Source organism: Mesocricetus auratus, unplaced genomic scaffold (genome assembly GCF_017639785.1).
Source record: "Mesocricetus auratus isolate SY011 unplaced genomic scaffold, BCM_Maur_2.0 Super-Scaffold_6730, whole genome shotgun sequence".
Classification (NCBI taxonomy): Eukaryota; Metazoa; Chordata; class Mammalia; order Rodentia; family Cricetidae; genus Mesocricetus; species Mesocricetus auratus.
This window is the reverse complement of record NW_024429184.1, coordinates 79,559,612-79,575,044: the sequence shown is the minus strand read 5'-3', so window position 1 is coordinate 79,575,044 and position 15,433 is coordinate 79,559,612. Positions and strand designations below refer to the sequence as shown.

The window sequence follows — 15,433 nt, the reverse complement described above, 5'->3', positions numbered from 1 at the left end:
TTTGTGTCCCCCACCCTTTTTAAAAATAACCCATAAAAATAACCCACCAAGTCCCATGTGTGCTGCTCATAGACTCATGGGTGTAGTGTCATCCACTAGAGCATGGTCAACCTATGTGGGGCCACACCCTTAAAGAGAACTGACTTCCCCTCCCCCAGAGCCTAAGCTCCTCAGTTAGGGGTGGGGGCTCTTGAGCCTCACCCCACACAGTGCTGAGCTGATATCTTCATGCAGCATCTACCCAGCCATGGCTTGGTGGTGTCCTAGGAATGATGCAGACATAGAAGAAACAAAGTCTGCCCTACAACAGGTCATCTTGGGGTCAATAGGCCTTGCAAATAACTCAGTGTCCCTGCTGCCCTAGGCCAGCTTGTTCCCTTACTCCACACAGTGGGATCTGCACAGTCACTCCCGCATTTCCAAGGGTAGCAGTGGGTGCAATGTGCACCTTTCTGGGAACACCAGCAAGGATCCTCTGTTAGCTATGGCAGCCTGACAGGGGCTATACAAGCTTATGCATTAAAGCACCCCACTTCTGGTTCTCTCAGAAGCTAAAATTTGCCATGTGCTCCTGGTCCTATGCTCCCCTGTGTGCCTTATTTTCATCATCTATAATATGGACATTTTCTTCATAAACCTTGCCTGCCTTGTTGAATTAGGAGTCCTGAGACAAGAAATAGGTTATGAGGCCTGGTGCATGCTGGGGATGGTGTGGGCACTCATAGAGGCTGTTCTCAGAAGGGCTTGTCAGGGGGTGCCTTAAGGGCATAGGCCTCCACAAAGCTATGGCACCATGATGGCTCCTGGTCCAGTCCCATCTGGCCAAGATCCCTGTTTGGGGCATTTGTCCTTCCTGGATTCCACTCTGCTCACACTGGCAGAAGACTGGCAATGCTCCAGAAGGCAGGTATGCCTCCCTGGATCCTCACAGCCATGCTGAACGAGACACAGCCCCTGTGTTGAAGGAGGAAACCACTCCAGGAGGGAGATCTGAAGTCCCAGAGCCTGTCTGCCATGGAGCCATGATAAAAGTCAGACCAGGCCAACCAAGAGTAGAGTGAGCTCCTGCTATTGTGCACCCCTAAGCACAAGCTGGCTGAGACCCTCAGGATCGAGATTAAACACATTTTGGAAGGAATTCTAGAAATGCAAAACATTCCAGATTCAAAGGACATAGATTATTGTGGAGTCTCATAATAAAATCTCCTCTATTCCCCAGTGCTTAGATAAGGCCTGACTCCTGGAAAGATTTCTGATCAAGCACCTACAGGGTCCCATGCCTTTCTGTCCACGCCTCTTATTTTCACAGGACTCGGAGCCTCCTATGCCCACTGTTAATTACCTACACACGTGGGTCTCAGCCATCTAATGCACATCCCTCAGGTCTGCCTCAGCTCAAACCTTGATGGAGAAAGAGACAGCCACCCTTCAGAGAGAGGAGTTCAGATCTCTCTGTCTCCCAACTAGGCAAGGCAAGCAGAAGCATGGCAAAGGACAAAGGCTTGTGCTTGCAACGTGACTGGGTTCACATCATGCTGACACTTGCCCCTGTGTGGCCTTGGGCTCATCTCTCATCCTCTGTATAGCTGCTTTTTTATCTATGCATTGTGAATGATGCAGTTGAGGAAGGATTAGAGGTGTGATGACTCAGGTATGACAGACACTTGATAAACGGTAGCAGAGGTGAGTGTGACTGTCAGTGCTGACTACCAGGGACGCCTTTGGCCTCTTAAGAGGGACACTAAGAAGCACAGTTGTCTCTCTGAAACAGTAGACACTCACTTGGCAGTTGAATACCTGTTACTTGGGCCCACCTAAATCCTAGAAATTCCCATTGTGGCGGAGAGCAAGGGCCTGCTAATTTGGCCTGGTGCTCTCTAGAATGGTGATCAGACCTAATTACCTCTTTCCTCCATACCTGAGGCCCCCCTGCTCCCGCTCTCTCCTGTGCCCTTTATTCCCAAGCTACTTTGCTGTTTCCTTCCCACTAGAGGCTTACAGCCCTTCTCAAGCCTCTGCTTGCTGCTGGGAGTTTGCATGCATGTGTGCTTGCTCTCCCTGTGTGTTAGTCTCGGCTTTGGTCTTCACCCTGGCTTGGGTGAGGGGAGTGGAGGGAAGGGACACAAAGCTAAGGTGGGAAAGTGTGGGGAGAGCGTGGCATCCACTCGGGAACACTGCTGTCACGGGCCTGGGAACTTCAGGGTCACCAGGTGAAGTTCCCAGGAAACACACATGCTTCTTCCCAAAGAGACAGGGAAAAAGTAACAGGAGGGCCTGCTTCCTAAACACAATGCTGTCCTCCCTGTGTTCACCCTGAGGTTAGTCTTCTGTCTAGAAAAACACCCCTGAGCTACCAGGACTGCAGCCCTTCCTCCAGGGATAAAACAGAGATCAGGAGCCGAAACACAGCAAGAAGTAGCGAGTAGAACAGTAACCTTCGTGTCAAGGTCGCCAGCCTGTTGACCCCTCCCCAAGCTTTTCATGGTCATGTCTGTTATTTATCTCTCATGGCCATCCAATGACATAATGAGGAGTAGAGAGGCCTCCTACAGCCACATACCCATAGTTTCATCTTCATGATTTAGATCCCAAAGGAGACATCACTCTAAAAAGCTCAGCGGTCTGGGAACCACTTCCTGTCCCAGCTGGGGGCATAGACCTACTCACTGTGAGACATAGCAGCTCTGTCTCCTCTAAGAATGCAGAGGAGGGAATTCTCCTGGAGAACTGATGAATTTATATGACCAAAAATAGTCTTCAAACAGATAAGGCAGAATTTAATAACACTGTATGAGAAAGTGATAAATCTCCAAATATTGTGAGGGATATTCCTATGTATTTTATCACGTATTTACCTATTATACATAATATTAATATGAATACAGAATGTTTTGTACAGCCAGAAATGTTACTCAGTGGTAGAGCACTTGCCCAGCATGTCCCAGGTCCTGATTTAGCTCTTAACACAAACACAAAATAAAACAAAAAAAGGGAACAATTGAACAATAATTAATGCCTAAACCTAGACAGTATAAGTATTTTCAAGTACACATGAAACATTTGCGAAATATTTGCATGACTGAGTGTGCTCTGGAATGGCCAGAATCGCAAGAAGCATTCCCAAGCATTGCTAAGTCTAATAGTGTAGGACCTGAGTGATTAGGAAACTGTGACTCTATGCATGCTCATCCTCCAGCATCCATCCCATCAGCCTTGGCCTTCACTTAGAGGAAAAGTTGTCCATCCTTCTGAGGCTCAGGACCCAGTTATGCCCAGGGTGGCTTTGTGGGAATAGAGCAAGATGTCAGTTCCTCAATAAACTCACTCTTGTGTGGACTTCTCCACACTGACACATACGATCGTCATCTACCAGAAAACATCAGAATAAAAGCCCCAGACTTATAACATCTATAAAACAAACAATGGTCCTCAATCAGTTGTCTATCTCCTGGGATGGGTGTTCTCAGTTACCCTTGCTCACGCACAGAAGATCACACTGAACCCACCTCCGCGTGATGAAAATCACACACAGCACAGTCTTAAGGTCTCTGCTTTAACCCAGGCCTCAGAGGCCTGCCCTGAAGGCTCCATTCAAACTGCCCACAAATCCACCCTCCTGTAGCAGGGTGGCCTTGAAAGACAGGCCTGCTGTTCAGCCACATAGACTGTCGTAGGTAGTTACCTAATGGTTGCTTTTTTAAATTAAATTTCTCATTTGGGATCATTTCACCCATGCTTGTAAGAGATAATATAGAGGAATCCGCTGTACCCTTCACATGGCTTCCCTTCATGGTACACGCTCAAAACCACAGCATCGTATTACATCCAATATACTAACATTGCTATGGACAAGACACAGAACACTTCCCCACACAAGGTCCACCCCCACCAGTGCTCCTTTATAGCCACACCCCCCAGTACGCCCATACTTGCTACTGGCAACCCTCACACACTCTCTGCTTCCGTGAACTGGCAGTTTCAAGGGTGCTGTATAGGAAGCGTGTGTTGGGGATTGGCTCTGTTCACTCTTTACGACTCCCTGGAGACGAATACAAGCTGCCGAGTGTATCAGGGTATCAGCGCTCCTTGTCATTGCTGAGTGGGGCTCGGAAGAACTGATGCGCTACAGTATGCTCAGTCGCCCACCTAATGAGGAGCGTCCGTGTGAGCTCCAGTTCAGGTCGACTACCAGACACTCTCAGTTTTCACTTCTTTGGGGTGAGCGTCCACACCAGATCGGGTGGTCGTTGGATAGCTAGCTTTTAAAAAGGCTTGCCGTACTTTGCAGAGAGGGTGGACCATTCTGCCTTCCCTGGCAATGTGCAAGTAATCCATTTTCTCCCCAGCCTTATCTGCTTTTGGAGTTGTGGCTATTTCTCATTTTTGCCTGGAGACTTGAGTTTGATCCCTGGAACCACATAAAAATAGAGAGACAACGTAATTGTCCTCTGACCTCCACATAAACTCCATGGCATGCACAACTATGCACACAAACATCATCATCATCATCTTTATCATCATCATCATAATTTTAATTTAAAGTTGTATTTAACATGCTTGACCTCCGGCCAAAGCCTGCCTTGGAGCACCTACATTAGCCTACAGCTAAGCCAAATCACTGAACACAAACCAGCTTTATAATAAAAATACCAAATACCTCATAGCTCGTTGAATTGCCATACTAAAAGAGGATAAACAGAATGGCTGGATGAGTGCCCTTTACACTGCCATAAAGTCAAAAGTCCTGTATCAGGTCATCGTAAGTCAGGGACCATCCATACTGTCAAGAAGCCTCGGCCACTGTCTCTTACAGGTTTTAACATGCCGGGAGGTTAGCCAGCCAGACACGAGAAAGTAATCGACAGAGTGCCTGCATCTGCATCGACTTTAAATACCTGCTTACAAGAGAAACAGCTTACATTACATACGTAGGATGCTAGGGAAAGAATTGCTGAACTGCTAATGAAAGAAACGCTGTCAGGCACAGTGAAGCAAGACCAGGAGACAGATCTTATGCCTCTATGACCCTGTTCACTCACTGAAAATGGGGCACCAAGTTGAGTTGAGGCTTCCTGGTGGCTTGCGTAAACTATGAGAATGCTCCATCACTTGGACTTGTGAGCATCTCTCAGCCGAAGCACCAAGCAGGTCCCATGTTAGAGCAGGATGCCACCCTGCAGAGGTCTTCACCCGTGTTTCCCAGCATTCTCCGTGTCCATATTAACAAGGCAGAATTCTGTGAATCAAGACCGCAGAGGTTTCGGTGACTTTTCCAAAGCAGCTGATGCACACTGCCTGTAAGATGCTAACTCCAAGGGTCTTAAGGTGCAGAAACCCCAGCCTGAGCTGGATTGTGACTTACAGGTAAGACTTGATCCAGGAGATGAGTCCTCAGGCTGCCGTGCCCGTTGTAACTGGTCTGCCTTTCTGTGTGTCCCTGCAGGGCTCTGGCTGAGATCATGGCCAATGACATTGATGAGCTCATCGGCATCCCTTTCCCCAACCACAGCAGCGAGGTGCTGTGCAGCCTCAATGAGCAGCGGCACGCAGGGCTGCTGTGTGACGTGCTGCTGGTGGTTCAGGAGCAGGAGTACCGAACACACCGCTCGGTGTTGGCTGCCTGCAGCAAATACTTCAAGAAGCTCTTCACGGCCGGTAGCCTGGCCAGCCAGCCCTACGTCTATGAGATTGACTTTGTCCAGCCCGAGGCTCTGGCTGCCATCCTGGAGTTTGCCTACACCTCCACACTCACCATCACTGCCTCCAACGTCAAGCACATCCTCAACGCTGCCAGGATGCTGGAGATCCAGTGCATTGTGAACGTGTGCCTGGAGATCATGGAGCCTGGTGGCAACGGAGGTGAGGAGGACGACAAGGAGGACGATGATGATGACGAAGATGACGATGAGGAGGAGGATGAAGAGGACGAGGAAGAGGAGGAAGAGGAGGAGGAGGATGACACAGAGGACTTTGCTGACCAGGAAAACTTGCCTGGCCCTCAGGACATCAACTGCCCCCAAAGCCCCTCCAAGACGGACCATCTCACAGAGAAGGCCTATTCAGACACACCCAGGGACTTTCCCGACTCCTTCCAGCCTGGCAGCCCTGGCCATCTGGGAGTGATCCGGGACTTCTCCATTGAATCTCTGCTGAGGGAGAACTTGTACCCCAAAGCCAACATCCCTGACAGAAGACCCTCCTTATCTCCATTCGCCCCAGAATTCTTTCCACACCTCTGGCCAGGGGACTTTGGTGCCTTTGCCCAGCTGCCTGAGCAGCCCATGGACAGCGGGCCGCTGGATCTAGTCATCAAGGACCGCAAAATCAAGGAGGAGGAGAAGGAGGAACTAGCCCCACCCCCACCCCCCTCCTTTCCCTAGCGACTTCTTCAAGGACATGTTTCCTGACCTGCCGAGTGGACCACTGGGCCCCATCAAGGCAGAGAATGACTATGGTGCCTATCTCAACTTCCTGAGTGCCACCCACCTGGGGAGCCTCTTCCCGCCCTGGCCGCTGGTGGAAGAGCGCAAGCTGAAGCCCAAGGCCTCTCAGCAGTGCCCCATTTGTCACAAGGTTATCATGGGGGCCGGGAAGCTGCCTCGGCACATGAGGACCCACACCGGGGAGAAGCCGTACATGTGCAGCATCTGCGAGGTCCGCTTCACCAGGTGCGCAGCCGCAGGAGAGAGATGGCAGTAGGGGGGGCGGGGCCAGAGGTCATGGGCGATAGGAGAGAGGAATATGGAGGGCCAGGGGTGGAGTGAGAGCGCACACTGGGTTTGGCGCGATGCTAAGCATTGCCTAGTGCAATGATTTCAAATCCCTTTGAGGAACTGTTTTCTCAAGTATTGTGCTAGGGTGAAGCCCGAGACGAAAACAGGTCAGAGCAGGGCTGTGCTGGGTGCTGGGGAGAAGAACCGAGGAGCCAGGCAGGTCCCTTGGAGCCAAGATAGGCTCTGTGCTCCATTGGGGAACCAGCAAACCTCAGTTAAGCAGTTTCTGTGTGCTTGGTGCCAGTGTTTCCCAGACACCGCCCGTTGCTAGCTGGCTGCTCCTACGTGCAGCTGGACAATCACGGAGATGGTTCTGCGACAATAAAGTCTGTGAATAGGCGGCTGCAGAGACCCCCGTGGGCCCTTTCTGTCCTCCTGACAGGATGGACCTCTTATCACGTTCTCCTCCTTGTTTCTCCACATTGCCACAGGATAACTTGAGATCTGCTGAAATCATCACATCATAAGCCTGCCATCTTTCAGAAACATTGCCCCATTCAGCTAATATGTGCTATGTACTGGTTTACGCCATGACTTTTGTAGTCAAAACCAATAGGTGGGGGATATGAGACCATAGCTATCCGCTGCTAGTTTTCAAAGGCTGTTTTTTGGTTTGTTTTAAGTCTAGCCTGTTGCTACCATCAGTGTCCCTGGTGTAAGGCAAATCTTCTCAGCTAGGTTCCACAGTGGAAGAGTTCTGATGAATGGCTTTCACATTATTTCCGTGTGTCTGATGTGGACAAAGCCTGTTGCTACCTGTCTTTAAGCCATGGATTATAGATCTAGGTCGTTTCCCACTGTCGCTGTGGACTTCAAAGAACTTGCCTGTTGTCAAATTGTTCTAATAGTGTTTCTTGGAATTTTATTCCTTTGAGTTTTCATAGTAAGCAGGAAGTTTGGACCTTCATAGATGGAGTGAATTTTTGAGCCATGCACGATGTCAACCTAGTGGCCGTGCCTTTTCCAGGAGAAAACAAGGTGAACCCTATAGAGTGTCAAGGGTTGCTGTTGTGGGCAGCGGGAAACTCTGAAGTAGCTAGGGAAGGACTTGAGAGTGTGTTTCGGTGACTGTGGCATTCCTGAAATGGCACGGTCCCCAACCTGGTGACAACACTGAGGGTTTCCAAGCTATTTCGGAGATGGAAACCACCAACAGAATCTTCCCTGGACTTTTCCAGGGTCTTGGAGGGAAAAATCTCACCCTGGTTGTGTGTGCTTCCTCTTGGCAGATGGCTACAGCTGCCCCGAAAAGCTGACATCAGGGCGCTGTGTTGCTGTTATCTCACAGGGCAGCTGGAATCTAAATTCCCAGATTCAGCTCCCCTGGCTGTCCCTGGCAATGTCCCAGCACACTGATGTCCTGTTGAGTTATGCTGGCCTTCACTCCACTCCACTCTTCTCCTGAACTCATTCGGCTTCATAGAGCCAGCTGGTCTGAAACACCTGGGGGGAAGCTTGGCTAACGCGTGGCAACAGACAGAAGCACCAGAGTCCACATGAAGCTCAGCTCAAGTGTGATTTACACATCTTCAGCAGGGTCTTCCCTCCTGCCTGAGAGTGCAGCCCCCAGGGCAAGATGTCAAAGGCATGGACCAAATGGGGAGTGCCACTGCTGGCTTCCAGACCAGCCTTGTTCTTCTGCCCTAACTTCCTGTGCCTGTCCCTGGGCGCAATGACCATGAGAATAGCCCTCCCTTCAGTGGACTCAGGATACCCACATTGAGCTACTAGGAGCCCGGGTCTCCTCCTTCCTTCCTTCTTTCCTTCCTTCCTTCCTCCCTCCCTCCCTCCCTTCCTTCCTTCCTTCTTCCCTCCCTCCTTCATTCCTTCCTGACCCTCCCTCTGATCTCTCACAAGACAGCCTTCTCAGTGATCTGTGCAGGTCTAGGCGGGTCCACTGGCCCTGCCTTTCCTAGGCAAAATTTTAAACTTGTTCAGTCCCTGAAAACAGACCTTTAGACCTCCAGATGCTACAGCAATCTCCAGGGGGAGATTCCTGGGTTCAGGCAACAATGCTGTTTTATATAGAAGAATGAAATTCCAGAATGTTCCCTCCCAACGAATTCCTGAAGGCCACTTTGTGTGGCCTCTGTGTGTACAGTCCCCATCCCTCCAGGTCAGCTCAGTCCTAGACAGTTTTTGGTTATCAGGCTTCAACCCTGCTTTCCCCGGAGTTACTCCTCCTCCTTTGCCAGATGACAGCCATCTGGGCCCTAGGCCTGTCTGTAGCAACTACATTCCAGCCCCCATCTCACCTCCCTCTCCTGGTTCCCACTCCCCTGACCCTTCTGCACAAGATCAGACAGACTTCGGGGGCTGCTCTCCAAGGTCAGGGGCAGGAACTGCAGAGATGTTGCTGGAATTCAGACTCCCTTCGGGGACTTTTTCTCACCGTAGTCTGAGACAGTCACACTGATCTCTCCCCATCACATTCTTCAGAGCCACTGGCCCTTGCTTGATTGCCCCCCCCAGGGCTACCCCGAAAGAACCCTTTCCTACCCAGTCAAAAGCCATCCATCCAAAGCACCAGCCTCAACCTGCCAGGTTGAGATTTTTCTTATGGCCTTTCCATGAGGATATGCTTTGGGACTGAGCTCCCTGGCCCCACCATTCATTGCCCTGCCCTCCACCCCACGTGGAAGCTTTTCAGCAGGGTGGCTGCCTCCAGATCTGGAATTCCCAGAGTCCCTCGCAAGCTGAAGCCACTACTTGGCACTGAGAGGCTATGGGCTCAGTCCTTCCTTCCCACAGCTAAACTCCATAGTCGACAGGGTCTCAACTCTCTCCTCAGTGCTGGACAGAACTTAGGCCTCTGGCTTACCTCAGCCCTTCCATGGATGTGAGCAAGGCCTGCCCTTCTCCATGATAATAGATTCTGTTGTCTAGAAGCCACTTTCTAGAATGCTCACACTTCATGGGAGCATCATTTCCTTTTACTCCTGTGGCATTTCCCAAGGTGGAGCTCTCCAAGCAAAACCCCTGTCACCCCCATCCTATCCGCTGCCTTCAGTCTATGGGTCTCCAAGAGGAGGGACTTCCCACACCCTGCTATTACCTCTTGAGTTTACTGCCTCCTGTGTCCTCTGGCTCCTAGCATAGGACACATTTCCCTGTGCACACATGGAGGGAGGTCCTTGGCTGAAAACAGCACATCCATGCCACCACCAAACAGGTGCCCTCCCTTGCCAGCAAATAGCAGGGCCACAGACATGATGATGAGAGTCTCGGTCCTCCACAATGGGAGACACGAAAACAGGTATGAGACCCACCAACCAGAAGAGCAGCTGGCTCTTGTCTGGTTCAGGGCTTGGGTTTAGAGTTGTTCTTTTTCCCCCAGTGCTGAGAATTGAACCCAGGACCTTGAGCATACTAGGCCTTGCCTTCTGTTGTCACTTCCTCTTTGTCCCTCAGGTGACCTGCCTTGAAAAGGAGTGTTCAGGTCCCAAGCGTCTCAGGTTCTGATTACGGCTCTCAGACTTGCCCAGAGGAGACCCACTAGCCAGGTGCTCCCTGTGTCCCCTTAATTCTAAACGCTCAGTCACTTAGGTAACAGATGCCACTGGGCATATACTATCTGTGGCTGGGAAGTCACAGAAGGTAACTGTGTAGGCCAGGGTGACTGGAGGTTGTAGAGGGCAGAAAGTCTGGTGTGAAGACACTTAGGGCACCACACCCCTTTCTCCTCTGCCTCCCCTGCTAGTCCCGCTTCCCACCTCCCAGGCTTCCAGCCCCAGGGAGCACAGAAGAAAGGACTGACTCTGCACACAGGGTGTGCACATACCCGACAGTGCCCATAACAACCGTCTGCTTTCCTTCCTGCACCCCCCAGGAAAACTCTTTTCTAAATGAGATCCCATGCGACCTCTAGTGGCCAGAAGACACTCTGCTGTCCCGGGTTATGTCGAGGGTGATTTGAATCTGGACATTTTAGGGAAGACTCTTTGGATTCCACATCTGCTCTGACCTCAAAGCCCAACCTGGAATTAGAGCAGAGGCACCTCCCAAGCCCCACCTGCAAGAGGTGGTGGAGACAGCACACAGCGCTCCTGGCCTCCAGTCACTTGGGGAGATCTGTAGAGTGGTCCTGGGAGGACATGCTATGACCCACTGTCCCCCACCCCTCAGCCAGGCTGAAACACTCCCTGTACTGGTGTTATGTGTGATCCATCCTTAGACAATAAAACTCGAAGATCTGTTTTCCTTTCAGGACCACCAGGAGGGTCTTGAACTCCCACCCCCTCAAGCATACCCGGGAGTCTCTAGCAACCCAAGAAAATGGGCTTCACCTCTGACCCTAGCTTTGGCTTTGCCTAGAGAGTGTACCTACCTTGCCTAAGGTCCCCCAGCAAGTGGTTGGTGTGCCTGCAGCTGGAGCCCCACCCCATCCCACGCCTTGCCTCTGAATAATGCTTCTAACCCCAGAGCTTACCCCAGATCAGGCTGCATTCTTACTGCACCTGGCTCTTTCATACGCCCTGAAATGTCTACAAAGAGCAGAGCCCAGGGCTTAGGTAAGAGGCCACCACACCGAGGAGCTTTCCGCGAGGCATGCCAGACTTCTACAGTCTTCAAAAGTCTAATGCTGAGGACAAGGGCTGTGTGGGATTGGAGGTTTAGGATGAGCCTAGAGGCAGAGAACAAAGCATCCTCTTTCAGAAGGGACTTCACCATTGTGGGGCTGAGACCAGGATGCTGACCTATCTCTCCAGCAAGACTGTCTTCCAGGTTGGGAGACGGGCCTCTAATAATCAGTGGGAGATACTCACTCAAAACCTGTGTGTAAAGGGAGTGGTGTGATGTCTTTTAGGACACTGCTCCATCCCGCTTTAACCCAGAGGTTGAAGGTCGGTCTTAGGACAAAACCGGCTCCCGGGTTGGCAGCGTGGATACAGGAAACCAGCTGTGAAGTAGGAAACAACGTGAAGAGCGGGTGCCTACATCCCACTCAGGCACTAAATCCTGGCTTCTGTATTGCAGGCAGGACAAGCTGAAGATCCACATGCGGAAGCACACAGGGGAGCGGCCCTACCTGTGCATTCACTGCAACGCCAAGTTCGTGCACAACTACGACCTCAAGAACCACATGCGCATCCACACAGGCGTGCGGCCCTACCAGTGCGAGTTCTGCTACAAGAGCTTCACGCGCTCCGACCACCTGCACCGCCATATCAAGCGACAGAGTTGTCGCATGGCACGGCCCCGGCGTGGCCGCAAGCCAGCCGCCTGGAGGGCTGCCAGCCTGCTCTTCGGGCCGAGTGGCCCCACACCCGACAAGACGGCCTTCGTGATGCCACCCACGCTGGGAGACGTTGGGGGTCACCTGGGCGGCGCAGGGGTGTGCCTCCCGGGCCCCAGCCCTGCCAAGCACTTCCTAGCGGCACCCAAGGGTGCCCTAAGCCTGCAGGAGCTGGAGCGGCAGTTCGAGGAGACGCAGATGAAGCTGTTCGGACGTGCGCAGCTCGAGGCCGAGAGGAACGCTGGCGGCCTTCTGGCCCTAGCGCTGGCCGAGAACGTGGCCGCCACGCGGCCCTACTTCCCGCTACCCGACCCCTGGGCAGCCGGCCTGGCTAGCCTCCCTGGGCTCACTGGCCTCAACCATGTGGCCTCCATGTCTGAAGCCAACAACTAGGCTGGTCCTGGTCCAACCCAGCCCCAGACCCTGTCTCAAGTCCCTCCAAGGCCCGCTCTGCTCCACCCAGTGGATCTGACTTTCTAGTTTGCAAACACAAAGGGAAAATGAGAAAATACATTTCAGCTGCGATGCTGTTTTCCCGGCCTTTGAAGGCAGCACCTCCCTTTTGCCGGAGTCGGAGCTAGACATCAGTTCCCTAAGGGTTGGGAGCCCCCACCTCTCCCTGGCCGTCTCTGATTCACATAGAAACACACAGGGTGCCATGTCTCAGAAGGCTCCGTGCTGGTGCAGCGATATGGGGTTGTAAGGAGGGAGCACTCCACCAGAAGGCAGGCTAGGATGAGCCAGCGCGAGGACTGTGGCCTGGCCAGGCACTTTGGTTGAGCCATACTGCCCTATGGGGGAATTCCTCCAACACTGCTTTCCTCAGAGTCCAGTTTCAGCTTAGAGGTCCCAGATCCAATTGAGCAAGGCATACCGGCCATGGGGAAAGACCATCCCACTGGGCTGAAAGGTCTCCTGCAGCTAGAAGCTGGCATGGAGCAAGCCTATAATTGGCTTGTCCTGCGACCTTGGGCAGGCCAACCCTCTGTGCCTCAGAGTCACCCTGCTGTGAAAGGGGGTGGTTACATATTCCCCTACGCCCCTCCATACATGTTCACACCTGTTCCTAAAAACAAAAAGTCCCTAGAAAGGTAAAATTTTTGCATACCTCCCCCAGAGTCACTAGGAGGCAGTCTATCTTACTGGAATTGGTTCCATCGCCTCCACGTGAAAATCAGCATTGTAGCCTAGGTGAGACATGCAGCAGAACTAGACTCTGGTGACAGACAGAGAGAGCGAGGGATAGGCTGGGCTTAATGGCTTTCAATACCCATAGGCAACTCCAGGAACCCCAAAACCTGCCCACTTTCTGATAGACAACTGTCATATCTGAACACACCTGGAAACAACAGTCAGCATTTACCCACCTCCACAGGCCCTCTGGAGTTCACTCTCCTTGAGCTAATACTCAAGGGTTGGGGCCTCCCCATCCCTGCAAGTGTCACAGCACCTAGTCATCCAGGACTCATCTCTTTGTTTGGGGTTCGCTGGTGGTACCCTTCTACTGTGTTTGAGCCTCTGGTATCCCTTTCTATATTTGACCAAAGCGCTCCAGTGCAAAGATGTGGAACCCTTTGGGTTGTGATGTGTTCTGTGAAGTAGGACCAGCTCACCTGGTTCTGGGGTTGGTAGTAGCAAGACAACTTTGCCAGTCGGTCCATGCCTTCTTGGGTTTGCATTGGTTTCTTGAGATCCCAGGGAGGAGAATCCACCTGCTTGGAGGGCCTAGGCCTGGTGTCCCAGAGCCCCAAGCTGTGTGTACATGAGGCTCAGTTCTTTCTATACCATTGCCTTGGCTTTATCCTGTACAAACACAAACAGAAAGGTCAGAGAAGACAGTAGACTCTGTCCCTCCTGAAGCTCGCAAGAAACACTCCCTGTCTGCCAGTGTTTCCAGACCACAGTCCCTCGGGTGGATGTTCCTCAGATACCACCCTCATCGGTCGTCTGCTGAGGCTGCCGCCTCTTAGATCCCTGTCACACTTCAGACTTGTTTCTGGACCCATCTACCAATATGCACACTCTGTCCCACCAGCCAAGGGGCTGCAGCTGAACCAGACTCAACAACAGAGGAACCCAGGGGAAGGCGGTGGTGACAGGCTTTTGTTTTTATTTTGTAAAGGTAACGACTTCTTATAAACTCACTTTTTCAGATGACTGCTTAGTTCCTTTTGTCATTTTTTTCCTGGGCTGCAATTAGGAGTTGTACATTGTAAAATATCCAAAGATGTTGAGTACTGTATGATCAAGCACTTGAAATAAATGGGTTGTGGGGGGAGGGGTGGTTGTGTTTCGTTTTGATTTTTTTTTAATGTTTCTGACTTCCCTGTCTGTCTGTGGGAGAACTTTGGAATTTTTCTATTTATAACTCTTTTTATGTGACGCCTCTGTGTATAATGACACACAACAGTTTGCCTTAGTGACTCAAGGGACAATCTTCCATAACTTTGGTCGCACGCCGCATCCTACCCAGAAATGCTCAGCTAATTTTCTGGCCTATTTATTAAATAATATGAACTGACTTGCCTAAATGATATTGAGAGTGGCGCTTCTGTGAGATGTGACTACTGGAGGTTCACATGACGGCAACAAGTCACACAATCTACAAAAGTTCCTTGCTTACAGTCTAGACCACTGGGCACGACAATTTTAATGTCAAAGACACCTTTACAAAACACAAACCTTTGAGTCTTTTTTATATTCTTTTTTTTAATATGTATGGGTTTTGCCTGCATGTATGTCTGTGTGCTGTGTGCATGCCTGATACCCAAGGAGGCTAGAAGAGGGCACTAGATCCCCTGAAACTAGAGTTAAAGATGGTTGTGAGCTGCCCTGTGGGAATTCAGAATCAAACCTGGGTCAGTCCTCTGGATCAAGTGCTGAACCACCTCTTTTTTGGCTCTAGTTACTTGAAGGATTGTGGAAGGTTTAGTATTACTTTTGGAGGGAGGGACTTCAAAAAAATGTATTCCAGACTAGCTTCGAATTTACCATCCTCCTGCCTCATCCTTCATGCCTGAAGTGTTTTGAGTAAAAGCAAGCTCTCTTTGTCGAATTCCGTGGTTCAGGCTGGCTTTCCACTTTCCAGCTTTACTTCAGGGGGGTGGAGAGGAAGCCAGAACTCAGTTCTGCAGGCACCAGAGTCTGGGCACAAGGCGTGGTGTGCACACAGGTATGAGAAGCTGTAGCCTGTGACAGGGACACAGCTGCGGATGCTGACTGTGGCAGCACATCTGGTCCTACCGGTTCTCCGGCTTGGGGCCCAGGAGCCTCCAGCCAGCCTTGCTGTCTTGCTGTTCTTGTGTCTCCCTCTCGATGCTGAGGAGCAGGCTTCCTCCTTTCACCCAGGCCTGTTCCTACCAGAGTCTCTGGGTCCTTCCGGAGAGGAGTGTGCTCGCCATTGAATGGGTTCTGCCCTGTTCAG

At 51.4% G+C, this 15,433-nt stretch overlaps 1 protein-coding gene across 1 annotated transcript in view; it reads left to right on the top strand.

The window, feature by feature from the left end:
* The window catches only part of Zbtb7c (zinc finger and BTB domain containing 7C), an 84,380-nt gene extending 69,840 nt beyond the window's left edge, over positions 1 to 14,540 (top strand). The window contains 3 exon segments of the mRNA XM_021230896.2: positions 5,444 to 6,362; positions 6,364 to 6,668; positions 11,751 to 14,540. Of these exon segments, the coding sequence (XP_021086555.1) occupies positions 5,460 to 6,362; positions 6,364 to 6,668; positions 11,751 to 12,402 (1,860 nt within the window). The 5' untranslated portion in view covers positions 5,444 to 5,459 and the 3' untranslated portion in view covers positions 12,403 to 14,540.
* The last annotated feature ends 893 nt before the right edge of the window (positions 14,541 to 15,433 follow it).